General features: G+C 48.2%; 1 protein-coding gene across 2 annotated transcripts in view; it reads right to left on the reverse strand.

Moving 5' to 3' along the window:
- Window positions 1-25,385, reverse strand: part of ASTN2 (astrotactin 2) — a 902,613-nt gene extending 877,228 nt beyond the window's left edge. For both annotated transcript variants that reach the window (XM_036855709.1, XM_036855708.1), the window contains exon 1: window positions 24,868-25,385. In XM_036855709.1, the coding sequence (XP_036711604.1) occupies window positions 24,868-25,303 (436 nt within the window). In that variant the 5' untranslated portion in view covers window positions 25,304-25,385. The remainder of the gene's footprint in view (window positions 1-24,867) is intronic.
- Between the last annotated feature and the right edge of the window lie 715 nt (window positions 25,386-26,100).

Here is a 26,100-nt window from a genome sequence, read left to right on the forward strand (position 1 = left end):
ATAACTAAATCACTTAGCTGTTCACCTGAAACACAACATTGTAAATCAACTATACTTCAATATAAAATAAAAATTAAATTTTAAAAAGTCCATTTCCACTAATTACATTATTCTCCATAAGAATGGGAGAAACAGAGAAGCACCGGACCAGGAGTCAGGAAGTTCAGGCTTCAATCCTGGCATAGCCACCAACTCACTGTGTGACACTGGTCAGGTTACTTGACCTCTCTGGGCCTTACAGTCTACACCTCTTGACCTCCTGGGGGTGGGCTGGGGATTAAATGAGAAACAGCAAAATTTTCCTGACCAAGAAAATGAGCAACTCAGGGGTTGGATCTATGTCTTTATTTAGAGATCCATTCCAGCCCCTAGGAGAGGACGTGGTATACAGAAGGTGTTCAGTTCAGTAAATATGGAACTGAATCAACACTTTGAAAATCGTATGATGCTCTATATTTATTTCTCCATTCTACATACATCTTTTGGTATCTAATAAGGTTTGATTCCTGCCTTTACTGAGCTTATAGTTTAGTAGAAAAGATAAACATCAAAAAGAAATAAATGTATAATTAAAATCTGTCACTAAGTGCTACCAAAAACAGGAGCTTATATATAAAACAGGGAGACCAGCTCTAACCTGAGAAGTCAGAAGGGCTTCTCTGAAGGAGTGATATTAATTGAGGATCTGAAAAATTGGTAGGAGTCAGACAGACAAAAGAAGCAAAGGAAACAGCCTGTGCAAAGGCCCAGAGGCAGAAGGGGGATTGTTACATTAGAGGAATTGAAAGAAGCCCAGCAGAGATGGAGAAACAGAGAACACAGGGAGACCGGCAAGATGTAAACAGGGCTCGAACTAGAAGGTCCACACACCTCCTACCTAGCATCATTTCCCTAAGGCAAAGCCTTTCTCTCTAGAGGGAGATGCTAAGTCCTGACTCTTCTGGGCATGCTTTGGGGCATGAGTGCAGCAGGTCACATGAAGGTCATCATCTTTGCCAGGCAAATCAGAGGCTGCTCAGCCCTGTAACTACTTCCTTGAATCCCCCTCTCCTCTACGCAAGTCTTTATAGAGCCCTTGACTTAGATGCTCTGTTTTGCTGCAAAGGCCAGGGCTGAAAATGGTCCTGGAGATCATATAGTCCACTGGTACCTAACTGCACTTCATGGATCTCTAGGTTCTAAATAGATATTTCAAGGACCGCTTCAGGGGAGGAGGAAGAGAAAGCCTAAAGGGCAGGGCTTTGGGTCTCCTCACCCCTACTTCAACCGAGCAATACTGCTTTCCTCTGGTTTTTACAGTAGGTTGCCCGAGATTCTATCTGAAGGAAAGCTTCAGATGCTAAAAGAGGATTTGGAAAACCACAATCATCTTACAGATGAGAATACCGAGGTCCCTGATGAGGACATGTGTTGTTTTTGCTACCCAGAAACCATCTTGGTATCAGCCCCTAGACTCACTTGAAAAATATAGCTCTCTCTCCAACAAGTGCAGCCTGGAGGGAATGTCAATCCAGGTGTCCTCTTCTTCCCTAGATGAGGGGTACATACGAGACCACTTTGAGGCAATGGATGCCGAAGTGAGAGAGGAAAGGATGGACAAACACTTGGAGCCCCTCTGTCCTGATGGGGATGCCCGGATGAGACTGTGGAGAGGTTACTGCTCTCAAGATCCCCAGAGCTGTCCTTTCTGAGCCTGTGTCTTCAGCTCTTCCATCCTTCTAAGTCACCCCATAAAGTCCCTATGCTTAAGTAAACAGAGCTGGTTTCCATTGCTTGCGACCCCCCTGATACAGTTGGAGGTTGTATGGATGACTTGTTCAGGGCACTCAAAGAGTTAGAAGTATACCCAAGATTAGAAATCAGAGCTCTTCAACCACAGCCTGGGGCTCCCTGGGTTGGTAACTATTTGCAGCTCCACTTGAACTGGGTCCTTAATTCCTAGTATTCTGCCTTGTCTTCCCAGCCTCTTTTCCTCTAAGTCTCATGAGGATAAAAAATATAGTTGCTTACCTTCCTCTCTATATCCTTCAACAGAGCTCACAGGCTATTCTGCCCTCGGGGTCCCTCACCATAAATCTGACATCAGTCACTCCTCATTGGCTAGAAGATAATTTGCTGAATGTGCAGAGAAACAAGTACAGATATTATGCCGGGAGCTAGAACTCAAGCCAAACAAAAACAAGAAACATTCTTAACTGCTTCCTGACTCTGCTTCTCCAATGGTATGTGTGTGTCTCTCTCCCAACTAAGCAAGGATTAAAGGAATCCTTTGCAATTATCCCTGCTTCAGAAAGCACCTGTGAATATCCTGTTTCTATATCACTCTTCCCTTTGCTCACAATCTAAAGGCAATTTAATTTCCTTATATGAAAGAAGCAGCAACGGGGGCTGGCACTGGAAGGCCAAGGGTAGGGCTTTTGGTTTTTCTTCTTTCAGCTTGCTCACTGACTACAGAGCTGTTTCCTACAGTAGCATAAGTCACTCCCAAGGCACCTGAAGGAGATGGGAACACACGAGCCTAACTGAGTTATACTGCAGTTTGACCAAGCAATCCCTAACTTTATTGCAGAGAAAGAAAACGGAAATGACAGAGACAAGTTTAACTCATCCATTCCCTAACTTAAACGTGGGAGACCCAGGCCATCAGCTGGAGGGCAAAAAGATCAGAGGGGAACGCCCATGGGTGGTTAAAGAAATTATTCTGTGTTCTGTAGGTCCCTTCAGGAGTGGAAGGAGGGTGTGTGTACATTTCATCTTACCCAGCTCCAGATATCACCGCTTTCCCCGATAGTCTCCTCTGCTTGCCATTATGGGGGCAAGAAGGAGGGATCTATTCAACTTTCAGACCTAGCCATTCATCTGTTCACTTGCTCAGTAACATTTACTAAGGACTAACCGTGAAACACATGTTTTGAGAAGCACAGTGCTAAACACAGCCCCTGTCCTCAAAATGTCTGCAGTCTAGAGAAGCCAACAGACAATAAACACAGACAGATAGCCAAGTACAGTTTAGATCGGGTGAGCAGTGAGGGATTCTGTGGGGTTTGGCAAGTAAGAGAGAAGCAGCATGGGTGGAGGCAGAGGTTGGCAGAGCCCCCCTGGGCCGTGGCCATCAACCCCAGCTGTGTGTTAGAACCCCTAAGTCACCTGGGAAGATAACAAACAAAATAATATTCCACTGTCTGGATATACCATAGTTTATTTATCTATCATCTATTGATGGACATCTTGGTTGCTTCCAAGTTCTAGCAGTTTTGAATAATGCTGCTATAAACATTCGCAGTCAGGGTTTTACATGGATGTAAGTTTTCAACTCATCTGAGTAAATACCAAGGAATGCAATTGCTGGATTATATGTAAAAGCATGTTTAGTTTTGTAAGAAACTGCTGAACTGTCTAACTCCCAGTTATATTGCTTTAATTAGTCTAGGGTAGATTCCAGGCCTCAGCATTTTTAAAAGCTTCCCATGCATTCTAATGTGCAGATATGGTTGAATATCATGTAGGCCTTGGTTGGGGACTATGTATTTCATTATAAGCACAATGGGAAGTCATTATGAATTTAAGCAGAGAAGAGGTGTGATCTGGTGCACAAGTATACGAAGTCCTTCTGGTCGCGTTTGAGAATGGATTGGGAAGGGCTGGGAGGGGAGTGAGAGCAGGAATGAATCTGAGAGACCAGTTAGGCGTCTACTGAATTACAGGTCAGAGATGAAAGGAACTTGTACCAGGATAAAGACAGAAAGAAATGGATGCATTCAAAACATATGTTGGGGGGAAAACTAATAAGCTGTGGTTACAGGTTAAATATTGAAATGGGAGGAAACAAAGAGAAATGCAAGGATTGTAAAAAGGTACTTCCACTCCTGCTCCAGAAGCAAATTTAAGTCTACCCTATGGACAGACACATTAGATGACTAGACTTTTATTTTCTGTCTTCTCTCTTTCCCTCCACCTCTTCTTCCTCTTCCTGTCCTTCTTCTTCACCATTTTCTTTATTTTGTTCTTTTGTTTGCTTTGTATTTTTGGAACAAGAAATCCTGTTGACTCAGGACCAATTGCTATTTTGAAGTTAAGAAACTCTTGCAAGTTTCATAACTGAGCATATGCCCTTAAGGCCAATCTCAAAAGGGCACATGATATTTGGGGGATAAGGTAACTTGGCTCGGATGCCTTTTGTTGTCAGTTACAGCCAAGGGTTGAAATTTCAGAAGAAATGATCTCTTAAGAAGGTTTACCATTCTTGCAACTTTTCTTCTGAAACTCTCCAGCAGATGTTTCTAATGCCTTGAGGGAAAAGAGAGCTGATGAATAGTGCTAGAGCAGCAGAGGGGGTTGAGAAAAAGGAGCCCACCAGAGTTGCAGAAAAAGAGCTTTGAATATTTAGCAAAACAGAAACTTTAAGACACTCAGATGCTTTGTACCAGCTGCTCTCAAAAACCCACCTCACACTGAAAATCAAGGTCACAGTCAAATGTGTCCAATATGGACCAAATGGTCATCGAGGCCTCTAAACTCATTCAGGACATTTGGAATCACATTTGACAACAGGGCCAGGCAAGGAGGCAGCCCTGTGAGGAGGAGGAGGGAGGCCCTGACACTAGAAGCAAGCTAGACCTGCACCCTGCAATACCCCGCGCACCTCTGGTCTCCACTCCAAATACCATTCTGGGCCAGAGGTGAAGACCACAGGTAGCCAGTTCTGAGCTGTGCACGGCTCCATGTTGGTCAACAAGGGGCTTGATCAGGGAAGGCAGACAGGAGTGACTTGTGCTCAGGAATTCTTAAGAGAACTCAGGGCTGTGGGGAGCAGACAGAAAGGTTAAGAGAGGCATGGAGATACAAGGAGGAAGACACACACACACACACACACACACACACACACACACACAGCAAGGTAGGGAGAAAGAAGGAAAGAGACATTAAGAGTAGTAAAGAGAAGAAAGGAGAGAAAGACAAAGAAGAGAGAAAAGAGGTTCAAGAGAGAAGAGAGAAAGTGGACATGAAGAGAAACTTAGGAGGAAAAGAGAAGAAGGAAAAAGGATGGGGCAGGAGAAAAAAGAGGAGAGACCCTTGTATCCCATTCTCATCCCATCAGTCACAGGGCAGAGTTTTCAGGAATTCTCTCTCCAAGAAACACTCATAAGTCTTCCAGGAAGCAACAATGGAAGCGCAAACCTGTGCATTCGTGTCAGACAGGTCTCTCCACACCTGTCTCCCAGGAAATGAGAACTCCTGGGACTGCTCTTTCTAAGTCCCAGCTATGGGATGGACCTGCTCTGGGAAGGGAGGGAGGGGATTAAGATGGGAAGAAAAGGCATGGCTGAGAAATGACCCTTCAAGGACCTGGAATTCCTACCAGTAAGTGTCATTAATGGATTAACCTAAGACATCCCAGACTATAAGATGTATCAGGCTTTGCAAAGGAAAGCCTAAGAAGCAATATTTTTATTAACAAACCTTGGTGTGTCTTAAGTAAATTTCTGTGAATTTCTTTCTTTAAAACTGAATCTCGAGACTTCCCCGGTGGCGCAGTGGTTAAGAACCCTGCCAATGCAGGGGACACGGGTTCGAGCCCTGGTCCAGGAAGATCCCACATGCCACGGAGCAACTAAGCCCATGCACCACAACTGCTGAACCTGCACCCTAGGCCACAACTACTGAAGCCCGCGCACCTAGAGCCTATGCTCTGCAACAAGAGAAGCCACCCAATGAGAAGCCCGCACACCGCAACGAAGAGTAGCCCCCGCTCGCCGCAACTAGAGAAAAGCCCGAGCACAGCAACAAAGACCCAATGCAGCCAAAAATTTTAAAAACAAATAAATTAATTAAACAAACAAAAAAAAAGAATGACATCTAAAAGTCTGATTATAATTCTTGAAGGCAGTTCCCTGAAGTCATGTCCTGAGCCAAAGTCTTTGCAGAGATAGAATCATCCAGGAAAGGTGAGCTTTTTCACAACGATTTGCCAGCCCATTAACCTATACTGCAGGATCCCTTCCCCCAGTGTCATCCCCACCGTGTCCCCTCATAAGCCACTACGGGCATATCATCCAAAGAGAACTCGGTGGAAAAAAGGAAGCAAAGAGCAAAATGAGATGGAGAAGGTATTTAAAAAAACATGTGCTAGGGAAGTCAAAACAAATTCCCAGCCATTCCTGCTGGAGGAGATTTTATGGGGCAAGACATCCCCAAAATGGGTTTTTATACTGAATTATACTGTGCACCTCATAAAGCACGGAAACTCCTGGCAGCCTGCACACACACACTGCCCTCTCGTTACCTGACCAACCCTACCCAGCAGGTAGGCATGCTGGGAGGCCCAGGGCCATGCAGGCAGCCCAGTGGAGGCGAAGGGACTGGGGTCTGCACTCAGAAGCAGTCCCCGCCCCTTGACGTTAGTAAGGTACTGGCCTCCCCTGGGCCTGGGTCTCCCTCTGTGCAATGAGAGGGCTGGTCTGGATAGGCCTGAGGGCCCTGAGAGTTCTAAATTTGGATGGCCTGCAATGTTGGCTCAGGGATGGACAGAGTTACAAAGATCCCCTGTAAAGCTGTGCCTTTATAGAAAGATCTGGGGTGAGGACAAAGAGGACTTGAAGTGGAATCCCTGTTCTCATTCCTTCCTGAAGTGAAGGAAAGATAAGGTGTAGTCATAGGTGGAAAAAAATAGTTGATAAGACCTAATTATTTTAAAAGATATTGAAAAACTACCCTTGAGCAAAGGGATATTTGGCATGGCATGCAGGAAGTTGGCCTGATCTGGGAATTGAACTGCAGCTCCATCTTGCTCTGCATCCCATGCTAGGTCACTTCAGTATCTGAACCACAGTTTCCTCATCTGTAAAACAGGGGAAGTGTAGGGGTGCCTCCCTTCAGAGGCCACCCAAAAGGAAGGGGGCATCATGACAATTGCTGGGGAGTCCCAGGAGGGGCCATGAACTCCAAGAGTCTAACTGACCTGAGTTCCTGACACAGGTCTGGGATTCAGTTTTCCCATCTTTAAAAAAAAAAAAAAAAAAGTTTCTAGTTTTACCGAGATACAATTGACCATAACACTGTGTAAGTTTAAGCTACACAATGCGTTGATTTGATACAACTATATATTGCAAAATGATTACCACCAGAGCATTTGCTAACACCTTCATCTAGTCACATAATTACCATTTTGTTTTTGTGGTGAGAACATTTAAGAGCTACTCTCTTAGCAACTTTCAAGGACATAATACGGTATTGTGAACTGTGGCCACCATGCTGTACATTAGATCCCCAGAATGTATTCATCTTATAACTGGAAATTCGTACTCTTCAATCGACATCTCCCCATTTCCCCCACCCGCCAGTAACCACCATGCTAGTCTCTGTTTCTATGAGTTTGGCGTTTTTAGATTCCACATATCAGTGATATCATACACCATCTGCCTTTTTCTGTCTGACTTATTTCACTTAGCATAATGCCCTGGAGGTCCATCCTACATTGTTGCAAATGGAAGGATTTCCTTCTTTCTTATGGTTGAATAATATTCTATTGTATGTATAAACCACATCTTCTTTATCCATTCATCCTGAGATGGACGCTTAGGTTGCTTTCATATCTCAGCTACTGTAAATAATGCTGCAATCAACATAGGAGTGCATATACCTTTTCGAATTACTGTTTTCATTTTCTTCAGATAAATAGCCAAAAGTGAAATTGCTGGATCATATGGTAGTTCTATTTTTAATTTTTTGAGGAACTTCCATGCCGTTTTCCATAGTGGCTGCAAAGATTTACATTCCCCCCAAAAGTGCAAGTGGGTCCCCTTTTCTTCTTCTTTAAATAAGCGTTTTTGGGCAAAATGCTATCTAATGGCTCAACCACTAAAATTTCTGTGACATTAATGCCTCTGTCAACCTGAAACATGTATAAATTTCAAAAGCTTTCAGTGGGCTTCCCTGGTGGCACAGCGGTTAAGAATCCGCCTGCCAATGCAGGGGACACAGGTTTGAGCCCTGGTCCGGGAAGATCCCACATGCCGCAGAACAACTAAGCCCGTGCGCCACAACTACTGAGCCTGCGCTCTAGAGCCCGTGAGCCTCGACTACTGAGGCCCGCACACCTAGAGCCCGTGCTCTGCAACAAGAGAAGCCACCGCAATGAGAGGCCCGCGCACCGCAATGAAGAGTAGCCCCCGCTCGCCGCAACTAGAGAAAGCCCGCGCACAGCAACGAAGACCCAACGCAGCCAAAAAATAATTAATTAATTAATTAATTATTTTAAAAAAGCTTTCAGCTAGCCTTCTCTGCACTGACCGCCAGCTGCATTTTTACAGAGCCAGTTTCCCAAACCTGTTTATGCCTGTTGTGTTTCTCATAACTCTAAAATATAATGAAATGTTGTGCAGATTAAAAATTTATGAGCGTCAAAAGAAAGTGGCTTCTAGGAGGACTGAGCTGATCTTACGATAATAATAAAGTCACTTAAATATTGCTATTGAGTTAGGTCAGGTGTGACAACTATAAAAATTTAGAAAGGAATCATAAAACTCTAGAATAATTACTTGGCAAGCATCTTTAAGTTCTCAGTCCCCTTTAATGAGACCAGCATTGGAGATCATATTCGGAACATTATGAGCATGGCTTATACAAGAAAGATGACATGGAACTCCAATCAGTTGACCCAGACTCGAAGAAGAGGCCCTGGGCCTACATCAAATCATTGGCAAACGTATACACATTTACGAATTTTAAGTTAAAAAGGAAACGTTTTATGTGCATTATTATTTTTTTAGGATTCCATGCTTTAATACACTTTTTCTATTAACTCGACCAGCTGCCAATCTACATGGCTTCATAAACGAGGGCTTCTAAAGGAAGCAACTCAACCTAAGCCCAGGTAACCCTCTCCTGACTAGTCTGTCTCCCCACTCAAGTGAGAAAATAATTTAAGGAAGAAAAGAAGAACTGCTTTACCCATCATGTCAAATACTGTGCCAGAAAGAGACACCCACCCCAGACTCGTGATAATTGTTTCCTTTCTGGCTCCTCCCTTGCTGGGTTCAGTTTCTTCTTTTAGTTCTGCAGAGAGAAGAATCATTATCCTATTCTCTATCTCTCATATGTATCTATATGTATGTACACACATACGTGTATATATATGTGTGTGCGTATATACATACACACATTTGTATATATACATATATAAACACACATTATATATGTGTGTGTGTGTGTGTGTGTGTGTATATATATATATATATATATATATATATATATATATACACACATTCACATAGGGTCAGTCAAGAAGAGGACTCCCTGCCTGTGGTCTGGAAGGAATCTGCAAGTATGCAAGTAGATTCTGGGACCCGGAGCTGGCTTAATATTGGAGCGTCTCTTTAGCTGAAGCCCAGAGCGACTCATCTTCCCCAGATCTATCATGGAACCCAGTTTGAAAAACCAACGCCCTAACAAAAGATGGTTTCATTAATATCCCTGAGCTGCTTGCAAGAAACTTGCCGGATGACCTTGGACAAGTCACTTCCTCTCTGTCGCATCACCAAAGGTGGTTGGTCAGGCACATACTTATTCTACATTTCACTAGGATGCCAGCAAGCTCTTCATCATGATCACTTCTGGGGAATGAGATTGGGCAGGGGAGAGGCTTTCACTTTTTCCCGTATAATATTCCTGAATTGTTTGAATCTGTTACTACAACAAGCTTGCATTCCTTTTGTTGAAACCTAAAATTAAGGTTAAAAATTTACTAAGTATGTATGCACTCATTGCTGGAGTTACAGATATTAAAGAGACATGATGTTTAACTCAGGAAGCTTACAAGACTAGCAAGAGAGACAGACAAACAATCACAATATTTTCATGAAAATACGGACTGCAGCGAATATACAAAGTGCTTGCGAGATAACTGTTCTCGGGGGAGCCAGGAAAGTCATCTTGGAAGCAGCAAAGGCACATTCAAGCTGGATCTTAAAATATGGGTAGGAGTTATGAGGCAGGAAAGATATTATTTAAATGTATACGTTAAAGGAAATCTCACAATTAAGTGGACAAAATTTAAATTTTAAATGAATATCTTTTTCTCAGCGATTGGGTTAAATCCATGTTTCCCAAAGTGTGGTATGAGAGATTAATTTAGACGGCACATGGACACTACGCTAAGTTTTACAGGCTACCTTCCATTTATAGCAAGTTATTCTGGTGTTCCATTTGTGAGAGTGATACGAAGATTCCTTTAAAAAATAAATACAGCTAATCCCATTTACTATGTGACCTTGTGCAACTGACTTGATCTCTTTGAATGGCTACATCTTCATCCCTAATATGGAGATGCTAAAAATACCCATGAAAGGGAGGTTTTGTTTTTTTTTTTAATCAAAAAGTTCAAGTGTTATTATCCCAATAGTTTGTGAACTCCCTGCATTTCTGTGCCCCCAAGGGACTCAGCACAATGTCTGGGATGGAAGAACGACTGAATAATGACTGAAGGGGTTTAGCTCCAAGCAAGGGGAACTTAAGGTGAACCACAGGTTTTGGGTGAACTGGTTGAGTCCAGGGAACGTGAACAGAATTCATCATCCATGCAAACCCCAGTTGATCCTAGTCACTGATGAGGCATCTGAAGCTGTGATTAAGTTGATTAGCAATGTCTGATCACACACATTTTCCATTTATTCATTCCTTCATTCAACTAATAGTTACTGAGTGCCTACTATGTGACAGGCACAGCTCTAGACACCTGCGATTCCAGTAGTGGACAGGTCCGGAAGGTTCCTCCTCTCTCATGGAGTATCTTATGCAGTCCAATCTTCCCCACCTACCCGAAGGACAGATGGCTCTGACAATATTCACTTAATCTTATCTGAGGCCCAAAGAGGAACTGTCATTTATTTGAGGCCACAGCAAGTAGACGGCAGAAACAGGACTAGAGCCCAAAGCATTCACCTCTAATCTAGCACAGTCTGGTATTTAGCAGGCTTGCAAAACCCGCTTGGCTTTCCAAGATCCGCAGCTGCCCCTTCTCGGCCACCAGCCTTCCCACCTGTTGTCTCTCTTGGGGGAGGGGCTACCTTCTCTTCCCCAGCTGGGAGCCGGTGGGGGGGGGGTGTGGGCAGGTGAACTGGAGCCATTCCCTGGAGTGTTCTGCAGTTTGGAGATGGTTTACGGGCCAGCAGAATAAAGTGGAGAAAGAAAAGAAGGGAGGGAGGGACGGTAGGAGTCCTGCTACTGGCAGACAGGTAATTGGTTACTTTGGGCGGTCAGCTTCTTCCAGTCTCCCTCCCTGGGGGAGGCTAGAGAAAAAGTAATTGAAGAAGGTGCCTGAACAAATTAGTGTGAGACTGGGCTTAAAAATTTGAGTTGCACCTGGGTTCAGAGCTGAGGGTTTGATCTTCAGACGCCCCAGAAAGGATGCAGAGATGGAGGAAGGAAGGGAGGGAGTCGGCTTTATCCTGCTGCAGCAGAGCTTCCAGCCTCAGAAGCTCCTAAAGGGAATCTTTCTTACCCTCCTGGGCTCCTGCTGAGCTGAGGGGGCTGAGAAGAACCTCAAATATCACTTGTTTTAATCTCATCACATGAGAAACGGTAAGAAGCCCAGAAAGTGGAAGGGACTTGACCACAGACACCAGCAGAACTGGGACCAAACCCCAGGACCCCTGGCTCCTAGTTCCAGCCACCAGATGACCCTGCCCCCTGGCTCCATGAGGTCTTTACTCACAGGACTTCCTGTGAATTGCCCTAAACATGCTCCAACTGCAAATAAAGTGGGGAGGGGATGTGTCCTAGGGATTAAAGTATAGGTCTGTTTATCTTTGTTTATTTAACAGACACCTAGATGGCATTTGCTGAGTGGTGGGCACTGGTCTACATGCTCTACAAACTTTAGCTCTTGGAATCCTGATAGCAATCTCCTGATAAGCAACAGAACAACACAATGAGGCGGCTACCTTGTAAGATGGTGTTCACAAACTACCACCCCTACCACTGCCCATGTGTCATTCATTTGGTCAGGAAACATCTACTCAGCACCTACTATGTGCTGCGTAATGCATTATATAGTGGAGAAGAGCAAAAAAAAAAATTGAACAACACACATTCCCTACCATCAAGGAGCTGCCAGATAAAATTTTTTTGGGTTTTTTTGTGTTTTTTTTTGTTTTTTTTTTTTGTTTTTTTTTTTTTAATAAACGGGATAGAAAGCTATGAGGGGGACGGTGTACCAGGGAAGGCTTTGGTCAGGGAAGACTTCTTGGAGGAGGTGACTTGAGTTCTATGAGAAAAGGAAATATGAAGCCAGAGAAAAAGGCAACATTTTTTAAAGTTTCTAGACTGTGAAAAAGAATTAAGATTTTATCTTAAAAGCAATGAGAAACATTTAAAGGCTTTAAACAAGAGAGTGGCAAGATCCAATTTGCTTTTTGAAAAAGATCACTCTGGTTACTGTATACAGCAGGGCTGGCAAACTTGTTCTGTAAAGGAACAATTAGGAAATATATTAAGCTTGGTGGGCCAGATACTCATTGTTGCTACTACTCAACTCCGCTGTTGTAAAGCAAAAGCAACCACAGACAATGCATACACAAGGGTATGAGTGTGAGTGTGTTCCAATAAATCTTATTTATGGACACTGATATTTGAATTTCATATACTTGTCACATATCACGAAATATTATTCTTCTTTTGACTTTTTCAAGTATTTAAACAAGTAAATAGACTTACAGGCCACACAAAAGCAGGCAGCAAGCTGGATTTGGTCCATGTGCTGTATATCAAAAAATATAAAGAAAGGATAAGGAGGATGGAGAGGCAGCAGGAAGACCAGTTAGGAGACTGAGGTAATAGCCCAAGTGAGCTTGGACAAAGGTGATGGCAGTAGGACATCATGAGAAGTGAAGAATTTTGAGAGTCATTTTAGAAGTAAAACCAACAAGGTTGGTTGACTGAAAGAATGAGAGAGGCAAAGGAAGGGAGATATCAAAGATGATTCCTTTGCTTGAATAACTGGGTGGATGGTAGTCTGGTTTCCTGAGATGGAAGGGATGTGGGGAGAGCAGGTTTGGGGGACAAATCACACATTGGTAATATGATTCCTGACAGCAGAGAAACAGGGTCCCTGCAGGTTGCCAGATAAAATACTGGCTGTCCAGCTAAATTGGCATTTCTGATAATCAGAGAGTCATTTTTAGCATAACTACATCCCAAATATTGCATGGGACATATGGGATGTAGTTATACTAAGCAAGTATTCATTGTCTGAAATTCAACTGGGCATCCGGCACTTTATTTTTTGCATTTATTTTTGTTCACAAAATATGCCAACCCTACTAGGGGGGGTAGCCTTGGAGGAGAAAGAAAGGTTCCTCAGAAGAGTTAATAGCTGAGCTAAGGCTAGGAGATGGCCAGGTGAATGAGAACCCAGAAAAGCATTATAAGCAGAGAAAACAGCATTTCAATTCAGGAGTCAGGTAGGGGGAATATGCCTGGCTCCCCCCAGAAATCTGCCAGTCATCAGTGAAGCTAGAGCCCCAAGTGCCATGGGGAATGTCAGTAGGTGAGGCCGAAGAGATACCCAGGACCACTGCACCCAGGGTGTCCAGGGACACACCAAGGATTTGGTACACTTCTTAAAGTACAGATTCCCAGGCCCCTCCCAGGCGCTTCCACTGGTCTGGAAGGAAAAACCTGGCTTCTAAGGTGATTCTGAGGAGTCGCTAACTTTGGGAAAAACTGGGCTAAATAATCTGGGACCTTTCCCAGTGACAAATCCCAGAAGCCTAGGAAGTTGCTGCCGGCTGTGAAGCCTTGAAAAGAGTAACCCAGGTAATCAGAGCAAAGGCAGCAGAGAACAAGCCTGCAGCCTCCCAAGGGGACTCCTGAGAAGGGGGTTCTGTCCATCTGGATGGAAGTAGGTGGTCCAGAATGTTTGTGCAAGGATCCACCCAGCTCCCCAAGAGTCCCTAGGCATCTGGTACCTGGTTCTCATTGGCGCTCTCAGCTCCTGCAAGGAGACAGACGTCTCCATGCCTCTCCTTGCCGCCCTGCCTCCTTCCCTCCTCAGCCCACAGCCACCACTGAAATGATTCCCCCAAACGCAGCTATGAGTGTGACTGGAAATCTCTTTACTGCGGATTCTGCTAATGGAAACGCTCCTTCCCTTTGCGGCTGCTTGCAAAGCCACTCGTGACCTCCCCCGGGGCCCGAGAGCAAGGCTTTGTCGGTCGGCAGCCACCAGAAGGGAGAGGGTTCTGCCCCAATTGCCTCCCCCAAGACCCGCCTGCCTTAGACTCAGCCTCTCCAAGTTTCTCTGGCCAAACTGTCCTCAGACAACCTGGGAGCCCCCCCACCCCCCGCAACCGCTTCCCCCTGCTCTTGGAGAGGGAGCAGAGATCAATGGTCAATTTCATCCTTTTCCTCCTCGCTGGTGGGGAGAGAGGGAGGGAGGGCAGAGGCCAAAGCCAGCATGCAGAAGTGGAAAGAGGGGGAAGGGAAAGGGAATTTGCATTCATTAGTTATGCATACCTCCACCTCCTTCCATAAAAAGGATTCCAGGTGGCTAAGAGGCACGGAGCACAAACAGTGCCAGACGCTGTGCTAGGTGCTCTGCACACACTATCTCCGCAAGGCTCATATGGCTTCAGTGTAAGTAACAACTGAGCACAGTGCGGGCCACTGACTACAACCGAAGATGGAGGGCTCCCCCAAAACTAATGATCGCAGCAACCAGAAAAGGGACTGCTGTGTCACCTTCACTTTCTTCATGGGCATACAGAGGTCTACAGTTAGGGAGTAGTGCAGCCCCAGGGCTTTGGGTCTTCAGAGGTGGCACACCCAGTCAGAGGAGCTGGGGTACAGACTGGATTTTGCCATGGCTTAGCTGTGGGACCTTGCAAATGTACTTCTTTTTGCTAGGTAAATGAGGGAGTTGGGCTGGATCTCAAAGGCATTCTTTTACCCAGTTCTAATATTCTAGGAGAACTATACACTATTTATTAGGACTTTCATAGCATTATAATATATATATATATAAATATTATATATTATTATATATATATCCCATATGTATAGATAATGTAATATAAATTCCATTTTCAAGGTAGGAGCATAAAAACTGCACAATGCTGCTGAGAAGCACTAGGGGACAAAAGTCAACTTGGGATGAAGGGGAGGAGTGACAAGGAAGTTCACCTAGTCAAACGGGCTGCATCTCAGATAACAGATGCTTGACAATTTCTAGAAAAAGAATGTAGAGCTTCTCTAAGTTCCTGGAAGGTCTAGGTAATAGGTTCCCCAGTGTAACAGTATGCCCAGCAGAAGGTGGGAATTCCCTAAGCACTGGGAGAAGAAGGAAGTGGAAAGGGAAGAAGGAAGGGGAAGGAGGAAGGAGAGAGGGAGAGAGGAAGCGAGGAAGGAGGGAAGGAGGAAAATCAAGAAGGCACGGCAGCATCGGAATTTGCTTGTCAAGTAGTCCAGGGGTAACGAGTGACATCTAGAGAAGATGAGACAAGGCCCGGTGCTCTGCTGGCAAACCAGCAAGGAGCGACAGGGCCTGGGGAGATGCTGAGTCAGCTCCTGGTAGCCCAGAAATGAGGTGTTCAGTCCCTCAGGACTGTGAGGCTGTCACACCTGAAGTTCCTCTATAAGAAACGTCTGCAACTTCTCGGTAATGAGAAGAGGAAGAGATAAAAAATACAAGAGGTTGTCAAAGAGTTGAAAACTCAATAGCACTCCTAGTTCTGCACAGTATGGAAGGCAGAGAGAGCATGGAGTTTGGAACCAGGCACACCTGGGATAGGACCCAGCTCAGCTGTATGAGAGCTGTGTGATCTTGGGTATGTTTCTTAACTCCTCTGAGCTTCCGTGCTCACCTATAACATGGGATGAATCCTATCTGTCTTTCAGCACCATGGAAAGAAGGAAATGCAATAACAGATGTGCCAGCACTGCATCCAGGGCATAGTAAACGTTCAATGAATGGTTGCTTTTTTCATAGCCTACCCCATGCCAGAAGGGTGAAGTCCAGCATACCAGCTCCCCCCACCCCCAGTGGCCTGGACTAAGGTGGGAGGAAGGCACACCAGACTGGGAGTCAATAGATTGGCTCTGGTTCCTGCTCCACCACTGCCTTGCTATGGTGACCTTGACTTCTTCATCTTTATATAAAAGGGTTTCGTTTAGAAAATGTCCTAAATTCTTACCATTTATGGCAGGTGATGGTCCCAACACCATGATGGATCCTCTCCCCCCAGACATTCAGTGCCTCTCTGTTTGGCACAATGCAAAGGTGCCAGTCCCTTAGCTGGCTTCCATGATTCTCAAGAAAAGGTCTTCCCTAAACCCAACTCTTTTTCCTCTAATCAAACTGGTCTCATTCGTCATCCTACAAACACCCCAGAATAATAAGGAGGCAGGAGAAGGTAGAGGCAGTAGCTGTGGAAGCTCAGAAGAGGGAAGGTTTCATGGAAGAGGTGGCATTCCAGCTCAGCCTTAACAGAGGAGTGGAATTTCAACACCTCTCCAGTTCTGCACAGTATGGATTCTGAGATGAGACTTGGCAAACCTAAGTTTCTAGTCATCTAAGATGCCCTGAACACCTAGGGTGTGCCAAGCACAAGGTGTATCACCGCAGCCCCAGAGATGAAGGAGGGATGTTCTCTGCCTGCAGAGCTCTTAGGCAAGCAGCACAAGACAGACAGAGAAACACGTGAAGTTCTGCTCTCACTCTGCCCCAAGTCACTGTCATCTCTCACCTGAACAGACTCCTACAGACCTTCCTCTCCCATCCTTGCTCCTCTACAGAGCAGCCTGAGTCATTCCTTTGAGACAGAAGTCAGTTACGGATACTCTTTTGCTTAACGTCCTGCCTGGCTCTCCATGGCACTCACAGTAACAGCCTAAATCCTGTCCTGTCCACCCCCCACTCACTCCACTCCGGCCGTGCTGGCCTTCTTGCTGGCCCTTGAACGCTCCAGGTGTGCTCTGGAGTCAGCTCTTTGCTAGAGCCGTTCTCTGCCCGGAATACTCTTCCACATATCTGCTTGGTGACGCCTTCATGGCCTTCAGGTCTTGGTCCAATCCTATAATCTCAGTAAGCAATCCTTTGGCCCTATTTAATATTAAAACTGATTTCCTCACCTCAACAATGTTCATTTTCTTTTTGCCCTTTTTTTTTTTTATAGAATCTATCACCTCACATACCACATAATTTTCCCATCTATTATGTTTATCATCTTCTCCCCAACACACATACACATGCACACACACACATGCATATATACACGTACTCCTGGATATGAGCTCTCTGAACACAGGAATCTATGTCTTTTGTTCTCCATACATCTTAAGTGGCTGGAGCAGTGCCTAGCATGTTGTAGGCGCTCAGTAGTTCTAAGGGACCAGCCACTGTTACACCAGTCTTTATATCGCTAGTGGGCACCAAGGCCCAGAGTGTCCAACTTTCGTGCCAAGAGGTCAGGAAAGGCTTCAAAGGTAAGTTCATAGTTGAATTCAGCCTTGCAAGGTAAGAAGGAATTTTCCCAGGGCCTTTGGGGCAGAGTTACAGCACAAGAAAGAAGGCTTCTTAGCATAGGACAGTCTGGGCAGCGTCTGATCATGGGCCTTGTAGCTCAATAAGGAGCTTGAACTTCATACTAAGAATTATGGGGAGCCAGTGAAGTGCTTTAGGAGAGGATGGCCATGATCAGATTTGGGCTTTTAATGCACTCCCTCTGTCTGCAAGTACAGACGATGGATTAGAGAGGATAAGACTAGAGGAAGATAGACCAGTGAGTTAACAGCTGAAATCGTAGTCGAGAGAAGTGTTGACGTCTGATCCTAGCAGGGGCCGTGACAACGGGCATGGAGAAAGGGTTCCTTCTCAGGTGAAAACCCTAATGGCTTATGACATACAACATCCTTGTCAATTTTCGACTCACAGAGGGGCCGCCTGCACGCTCTAGTATGCCAGTAAGGAAGCTAGAAATCTTCCAGTCCTGAACCTTACATTGGGTTGTCACCACCCCACCCCCTTCCAAACCAAAGAAAAGTCTTCCTGGGGGCTGTTGTCCTAAAGAACTGCAGACGGCAGTGAACAGCCAGTGAGAGGAGAGGAGAGCGAGTCCTGCCCAGCACCGCCTGCCTTCTCCGGGGCCGAGAGGCTGCAAGCTCTGCTGGGAGGAAAGAAAAGCCGGCTCTCTCTCGCTATAGTTAATCTTCTGTTGCCACTAGCTGGTCAGTATGAGAACTTGGGGAAGTATCAGCCCTGCAAAGAAAGCATCCCCGTAATGCTGCTGCACCTCAAGGTTAAATCTGACTCTGTCTTTCTTTTTCTGGAAAAGAGCAGCCTTCTGATCACCCTCAAGGCAGCTAGAGTGAAAAGCAATGAGGCTCCCTCCTCCCCAGCACAAAACCCATTGGCTCAGGCTCTCAGGAGAGACTGGAGCCAACCAGCTGGATACCTTGGGCAGGAGAACAAATTCAACTTCCCCAGGGATATCGTTCTCCTTAGATTTTTGTTTCTTTGTTTGTTTCGCAGGGAGAGGAGGAGAGACTTGGTGCACCTCATGATGTTCAACCAAGTTGCAGACCTGAGACATATTTAACCCAGAGCCACGTGTTGGTAGTCAGTGTGATGGAAAGGGATTCAAGACCACTGGGTTTAAGTGCGAACAGCTGGTCCTTAGGTAGCTTACTTCCCTTGTCTGAGACTCAGTGTTACCATTTAAATGGAGGGGGTAGATTCAATGTGCTCTGAGAGTCTGTGATGCTGTAAGGCCATCAGAGATGATGGTCATGGTAACAGCTTTCATGGCTTTACCCAAAGAAGTCGCTGTCACTCTCCATCCTTCTCTCTCCCCAGCACACGTGTTCACACCATCCTATGGCAGCCAACGCCTAGCTTACAGCCAAGCAAGGAGGTAAGAAGCAGGAGGCTTTGCCTGCCAGGGGCCTAGGCAAACCTGCTGCTGGGCTTGCTGTAAATTAGTGTCATTGAATGATCTTGCAGCCTGAGGGCCCCATTCAGGACAATGATCAAGCGCTGGGTCACAAACGCTCGCAGAGCTGTGCTGTCTTGATGGCGTGTTCCTGACCCCCAGAAACAGCAAATCTGGATGGCCTTGACCCAACCTGGGCCTCTCTAGCAGCTAAAACGAATCCTCCTCTCACCCTGCCCCATCACCCTCTCAGTAACATAGTATAATGGTCCCTTGGTATCTGCAGGAGATTGATTCCAGGACCCCACCCCCTTCCAAGACCCAAGGATGTGCCAGTCCCTTATATAAAATGGCATAGTGCAGTCGGCCCACGGTTGGTTGAAACTGCGGATGTAGAACCCATGGCTACGGAGGGCTAATTGTACTTTCTGAGGGCAGATAATATATCTGTCTCTGCCCTAATTGTTAAATAGAGTTCATCACATCTGAACTGGCAAAGGGGTGGGGATGGAGTAAGGGAAGTGAGTGAAAAGGGGGAAAAACTCAGATCAGAGACCACTGAACCACCGCCCACCCCCCCTTATTTACAATATCCCAGAAACCTGGACCATCAGAGCAGGACGGGACCTTGAAGTCTGAGTGCTACTGAAATACTTTAGTGATAAGGGACCTGGAGCCCAAATGAGAAAATAACATTTTTTAAGCCTAGCTTTGTTTGAAGACATCAAATTCGCCCTCTCACCCACCCCAGAATCGCTCCCTCTTACCCATTCTGGAAAAATCACTGGAATTGATTTTAATGAATATTCTGTGGTCAGAAATCCCTACAGAAAGCCCAGCTTATACTATTTGTATCTGTTTTTTTTCTCCCACTTAATAACTGTCATCAACCTTCAGAATCAAGGCAGAAACCAAAAGGGGCAGATAGCCTCAATGCCTCTGGTCCTTTCTCCAAATGCCTGCCAAATAGCTGTGTGGTCCCTGCTTGAAGACTTCCTCCCATGTGGACCCTGTCATCATTTGAGGTCAGAATGCTTGGTTGTTGGACAGCTCCCAGGGACACATCCTCCTGTCATGTTGTACTCCATCCCCTTAGTATTTGCACCTTTAGGACATTCCTTAGAATCAGACAGAAAAAAAAGCACGTGCCTCATTCTCTGTTGACGTTCAAAGAAAGCTTCTCCAGCCCTTGTGGACGGCCCTTAGGCTAAACTCCCTGCTTCTAGCAACCTTTCTGACCTTGTGCCTGGTCCCTCACTCCTTCTGGGGGCTTTTCTCTTTTGCTGTCCATTTTTGTCCATATTTTAAGGAATCTTTGCAGACCTGACCAAGTGGGCATTTCAGAGCATCTTTGTCTTCCACCCAGACCAATCAGCTTCCTGACAACAGCATCCTTTCAGGACAGATCTTGAGGACACTGCCAGATCTGCTCATGCAGATGCATTTAAAAACATACTACTGGATGGTTTTTCTTTCTCCACACACCCTCCCCCAAATATAGAGCACACTTCTCACCTGTGTGATTTACAGGACAAGGTAAATTAGTAACAGATGCTGACAATGAGTGGTTCCTCAGTTTTATCTCCTTTCCCCCTTCTGCTGAATCAAGGCTCATGGTAAACAGTCCAGCCTGGCCACTATCAAGCACAGCAAGAAGGATGCCATTTCCCTAGCGGTGGGCCTGAAAGCTAAATCCACAAGCAGACTCTGGAGCTGCCTGGGGGCAGATGAGAACTGGGTGATGTGCGGGTTCACCTCAGAAGCCCTGCACGGACAGTTGCTCCCATTCAAATTCTTTCTTTGCCGTCAGTCCTTCCCAACACCCCCACATTACCAGCAAAGGAAAGGAGACAGTGAAAAGCAAGAGCAGCTAGTCAGAGTTACAGAGTGGGTCAGCACACTTCAAGTTCATAGAATCTTTGCACCGAAGGATTATTTTAGGGCTCACCTACCCACACATATTATTGCACAAAGAACTGAAGATCCGGGATAAATGACTTGTTCAAGGTCAGAGCGGGCCACAGCTGAGAGTTCCAGGTCCTAAGCAACATCAAGTCCCCAAGCTGTCCTGGAGCATTCAACTTCTCCTCCAGCCCATTCTCCATGACCTCACTCGGTTTTTGTTTTTGTTTTTTTTTTTTCCTGTCCAGGAAATGTCCCCAGCTTTCTCTAAGTCTAAAGAGATATCTCCCTCCCTGATGTTATAGAATGTGTCATATCCATCACTCACTGGCACCACTACATAGAATGCCCTTTGACGTCCCATGAGTCATGGAACTCTGAGTTGGCAGGGTCATTGGAGGTCATTTAACTCATGCCTCACTCTCACACTCTCATACTTCAGCACCAATGTAGCTAAAGCTCCCCTGAGAAAGGTTCTTGCCGTGCTGCTGATTGTTATGTTTCCTCTCCAGGACCCTGCACCATGCCCTACATAAATGTAACCAGCCCTTCAGTGCATATTTGGCTCAAGATGGCTGTTTAGCAATTACCAAGAATGTAGGTGTCTGATGGGCTGAGATCCCAGTCCCAGGTCTGCATTTACTCAAAGTGAGACCTTGGACTAGGCACCTGACCTCTCTAAAGAATGTTTCCTTACCTGTAAAATGGGAATAAATTACAACAGTGCCCACTTCATATATTTTATGTGAGTAAATAATAAAAGGCAAGAGTAAAGCTCTGAGCACCACATTAAGGATTCAACAACTGTTTGCTATTCCTTGATCAATTTCAAGGAAATTCACTTTATCAGGACCACTGACTTAGATTCTAAAGAAGAGGCCCAGACATAGAAACTTGGGGGGCATTTCACCTCTGAGGGAAACTTCCACCTACATAAAGCAGGCTGGAACATGAAGGGAAGATTAGAAACATGAAGAGGAAAAGACCTGAAGAAAAGTCTTTTAAGTCTGGGCACTACCAATTACAGAGCCAATAATTCAAACAAGAGAGGCAGGCAGAATGGAGGGAGGGAAGGCCAGGTATGTCGGTGACTTGGGTGAACAGGGATGGTAGACAGCGTGTGCAAAATAATTTTGAGCTTCCCCAGCTGGACTTGGAGTAGAATGGGAACTCTACCTTTTATTTGTTTGTTCACCGCCCCTTCACACCAGGGACATTTTACCACCACCAACTCCAGACCCACAACCCAAAGCATGGCCTGAGAGCTTTGGTAGACACTATCACCCCCTAGTGGTGGCTCCACACACCGCGCTATTGGCAGGATTCAGCATTTACCGACTTTGCATGTGCATCTGTGGCGCAAGCCATCTCCAAATCCCTTGAACTGGTGACCTGGTAGTGAAAGACTCACCCAACTCGCCAGAGACAAACACTAGGCAAGGATGTTTAGAAGGTCTGAAGATGGGATGATGGGATGGGGCTGCCTGGGGACCCAGGGGGAGATACGGCCATAAATGACTCATAGTACTCCCCCCCCCCCGCCCTCATTTTCAGCCAGCCTGGCCCTCCCAGAGCTCACTGTGCACTCTGTGTTTACACACAAACAGTGGGAGAACAACACAAATAAAAAGCCCACGCCTCCCTACACAGATCCTGCTGTACTCGGCCATCTGGCGACTACCCCGCTAGCCAAATCCCCGGTAGGAGTGCCTTGCCAGTCCAGGGCGCTGGGGAAGGAGGAGGAGGAGGAACCTGATTCCCCAAAGGGCTCGGGGCTTCCAAGGAGGACGGCACCTGCCACTCCACAGCAGGCGGTCCCCAGCCGCCAAGGCTCAGCCGCCTGAGTCAGAGAAGGCGGAAGCCTCCAAGTGGAGATCACCAGCAGACTCTCATGCTGAAGCACAGGTCTGGGGAATTTGACACTTCCAGCTCCACACTCAGTTCCTTACTCAGCCTGCCCTGGGCTCCCGGGTACCCATTTCCTCTTGAAAGCCAAAGTTTAAAAACGCAGAGATTGCCAGCTCCAGGAATTCTGGAGCGACTCCTGTAGCTGGCTGGACCAGGTCCTCCACATCCTAGGGAAACTGAAACGCTCTGGGGTCCTCGCTTCCAAGTCATGCCATACCCAAGGATGTTCCCCCCCTTTCCCCCTCATTTGAACAGCCATTTAGAAGGATCCCCACTCCCTCCCTCTCCGGACATCCGGGAGTAGAGAGATCTCGAGGGTGGAGGGAGAAGGTTGGGATTGGAAGTGGTGAGGGACACCCTCCGTTTCTCTCGAAGGACCCTTCCCTGCGGCGGGGTCATAGGAGTTGACCATGAGCCCAAGGTTAGCTCTTCGCCCTAAGGAACCCCATCTTCACCCCCATCCCCTTACTTGGAAATGGGCAGCCCACGAGTGCACGTGGAAATGGCTCTTGGTGTGTGTGTGTATGTGTGTGTGCATATGTGTGTGTCCGCGCACGCGTGTGTATGCTTGAACGTGTGTGTGGCACGCCAGACGCGCCGCCGCGGAAAGTCCCCTGGGAACCTGCAAGGCGCTCTCCCGCCTAGCATCCCAGAAAGCTCAGCACGCTCAAGTTACAGCCAGCTGGGGAGAGCCCGGGGGCCAGAAACCCGAGGCACGTGCTCAGACCAGGAAAGGGCCTGGCACTCGCTCAAGTCTCCAAAGGCGGCCAGCACGAAAGGGAAGTGGCGGGCGGGCGGGAGGGGGGGCGTCACAAAAATACATCAAAAATATTATGGCTCCCAGGAGAGAGGAGTCTAGTCCATTGATTACTCTTTGGGGCTTCTCGGGCGAGCAAGGAGTTAACCTCAGAGGTTCAAGCCGGGACCCCAAAGGGGCTGACATCGAAGGCCCAACACCCCCGCGGTGCCGGAGCTGAGCCGGATCCCGAGGAGGCAAGGATCCGCGGAAGAGGTCTGGAGTCTGGCGCGAGCCCCCGGCGCCTTCCTGGAGCTGCTGTTGGCCAGACTCCGACAACCAATCGCACCCCGCTCCCCCAAGAGGGGAGGGGGGAGAGAGAGACCGGCGAGCGCGGGAGAGCTAAGGGGGAACAACATTTTTGTAAACGCTCTCCGAGATAATTAAGAGATCAATTACCCGGGTGGGAAATCAGCTGCGCCTCCCACAGCTACCTGGAAGGGCCGACTCCTCCGGGATTCGCGCTGGGAACCAGCAGGCAGCAAGCTGCGGGCGAACTTTCTGATTAACTTTTACGTTTGAGCCCCCACCCCCATCCTTTTCCTCTCCCCTTCCTTCTTCATGCCTTTAAGTTATTATTATTAGCCCAGTGAGTGAGCTGCGGGGACAAACGTGCTCTCCGCCGGGAGGGGGGTAGGAAGGCGAATGCGACCACGGGGATGGAGGGAGAATCTGAAAGTGGAGGGAGACCTTGGGTTCCGAACGCCAGTGCTCGGAAATCACTCAGTCCTCCCCAGCCCCATTTCACAGATGGCTAAAACTGAGGCCCACAGAGGCGAAGCGACTTGGCCAAGGTCACCCAACCCATCGGGAGGCCGAATTTATGCGGACTGAGGGATTCTACATGGAGCGACTCCGCTCCCATTCTCAAGAAAATCGAACCGGAAGAGTAGAGCCGACGACTCCCAGGCGAGAGCGAGGGGGCGGTGACCGCGGGCGGCCAGTGGCCGTGCCCCAGGAGCAGTGGGCGGCTGGACCCAGACCTGGCTCCCGAGCGGGGGACTACCGCGGCCCCCAGCTCAAGCACACTCAGGCAGTTGGGGTTTCGGCGTCAGCGACGGATCGCGGCAGAGCTCAACGTCTGCACTGAGAGACGGACGGACAGGTCCCCACCGCGGGAGGGTTGGCACGCCCCCGGTCTCCCGCCACGCGCTCGCCCAGATACTGCCCCAGACTCATTCCAACCACCTGTACGCCCTCCGGGCCCCTCAGCTGCCCTCACTCAACCCCTCTCGGGGCAGCCCGAGGCGGGAATCCCCAGGGCGCCCCCACCCGTCTGGCTTCACCTGGAGGCTCCCGGTTCCCTGGGACCCCGCGTGTGCCGGCGCCCAGCCTTACCCAGGGTGAAGAAGGGCAGCTCTGTGTTGTCCAGGTCGTCCTGCACCGCGATGCGCCCCGGCAGCTCGTTACGCACAAAGAGCAGGAGGCGCGACTCGGCGGCGGTGCCCGCGGAGCCAGCGGAGCCCGGGGACGCGGCGGCGGCGGCGGCGGCGGCTCCTGCCCCGGTCCCACTCCCGGCCCCGCCGCGGGTGCCGCTCCAGCCGATGTCGCTCTCCCGCAGGGCAGGCAGCGTGGACACCGTGACTGTCTTGAGCCGGCATGGGCTGTCGGGCTCCCGCGAGGCGGCGGCGGTGGCGCCGGCCAGAAGCGGCGGCGGCGGCAGCAGGAGCAGGAACAGCAGCAGCGGCGGCGGCGCCGGGTGGAAGCCGAGCCTCAGCCGCCCCCGGAGCCCCGAGCTGGGGCCGGGGCTGCGCCGGGCGCCGGCGGCGGCCATGGCGGGAGGGGCTGCGGTGCTGCGAGCGGCGGTGGCGAAGAAGGAGGAAGAGACAGCGGCGGCGGCGGCGGACGCCGAAGCGAACCAGGACGCCGGAGCTAAGGAGCCGTGGGAGCCGCTCGCTAGCAGCCCCCGGCTCCGGGCTCCGCCTCCCGATCGGCCCTGGCCCGCCCCCCCCGCGCCGCCTCCCCGGGCCCCGCCGCCCGCCCCTTCTCTGGCTCCCCACTCAGACCCCGAGCGTCTCGGAGGCTCCGCCCAGCCTCGTGCGAATCCCAGTCGCCCCCTCTCCTTTCCCAGGATCCCCCAATCCGCCCTCACAATATTCTTTAGCCACAGCACCCCTCTGCAAATTCCTAAGACTTAGGGACCCCGGGTGCTTCCCCTTATTCCCCTGGGCTCAACCCAGGTCGCCCAGCTTTACCCCACCCCTGGCCCAACCCAGAGGCTGCACCTGGGGGCGCGCCTTAGCCCAGCCTTGCTCCAGACCCCGCCTTCTGGGGGGTAGGGGCGCCTGAGGATGGTCAAGACAACTTTGTCTCCCCTCAAGCGCAATAACAAGTCCTGTGCCCTTTCCTAGTCCCTGAAATATTCCTCGTGGCCTTAGAGACCCCTGCCCACCCACTTGCCCACAACTCAGGCATTCCTTCTCCCACCTCTCCCATCTACCCAGGCCTCGGAGGTTGCACCAACAGCTAATGGACAGAGCGTTGTCGAACTCCACCCTCTAAGGCCCCCACCCTCCTGCACTGACTCCAGGAGGATGCTCTGGCCCCCAGCTGCCGCCCTGCAAGCCAGCG

The sequence above is a fragment of the Balaenoptera musculus genome, chromosome 6 (genome assembly GCF_009873245.2).
Source record: "Balaenoptera musculus isolate JJ_BM4_2016_0621 chromosome 6, mBalMus1.pri.v3, whole genome shotgun sequence".
Lineage (NCBI taxonomy): Eukaryota > Metazoa > Chordata > Mammalia > Artiodactyla > Balaenopteridae > Balaenoptera > Balaenoptera musculus.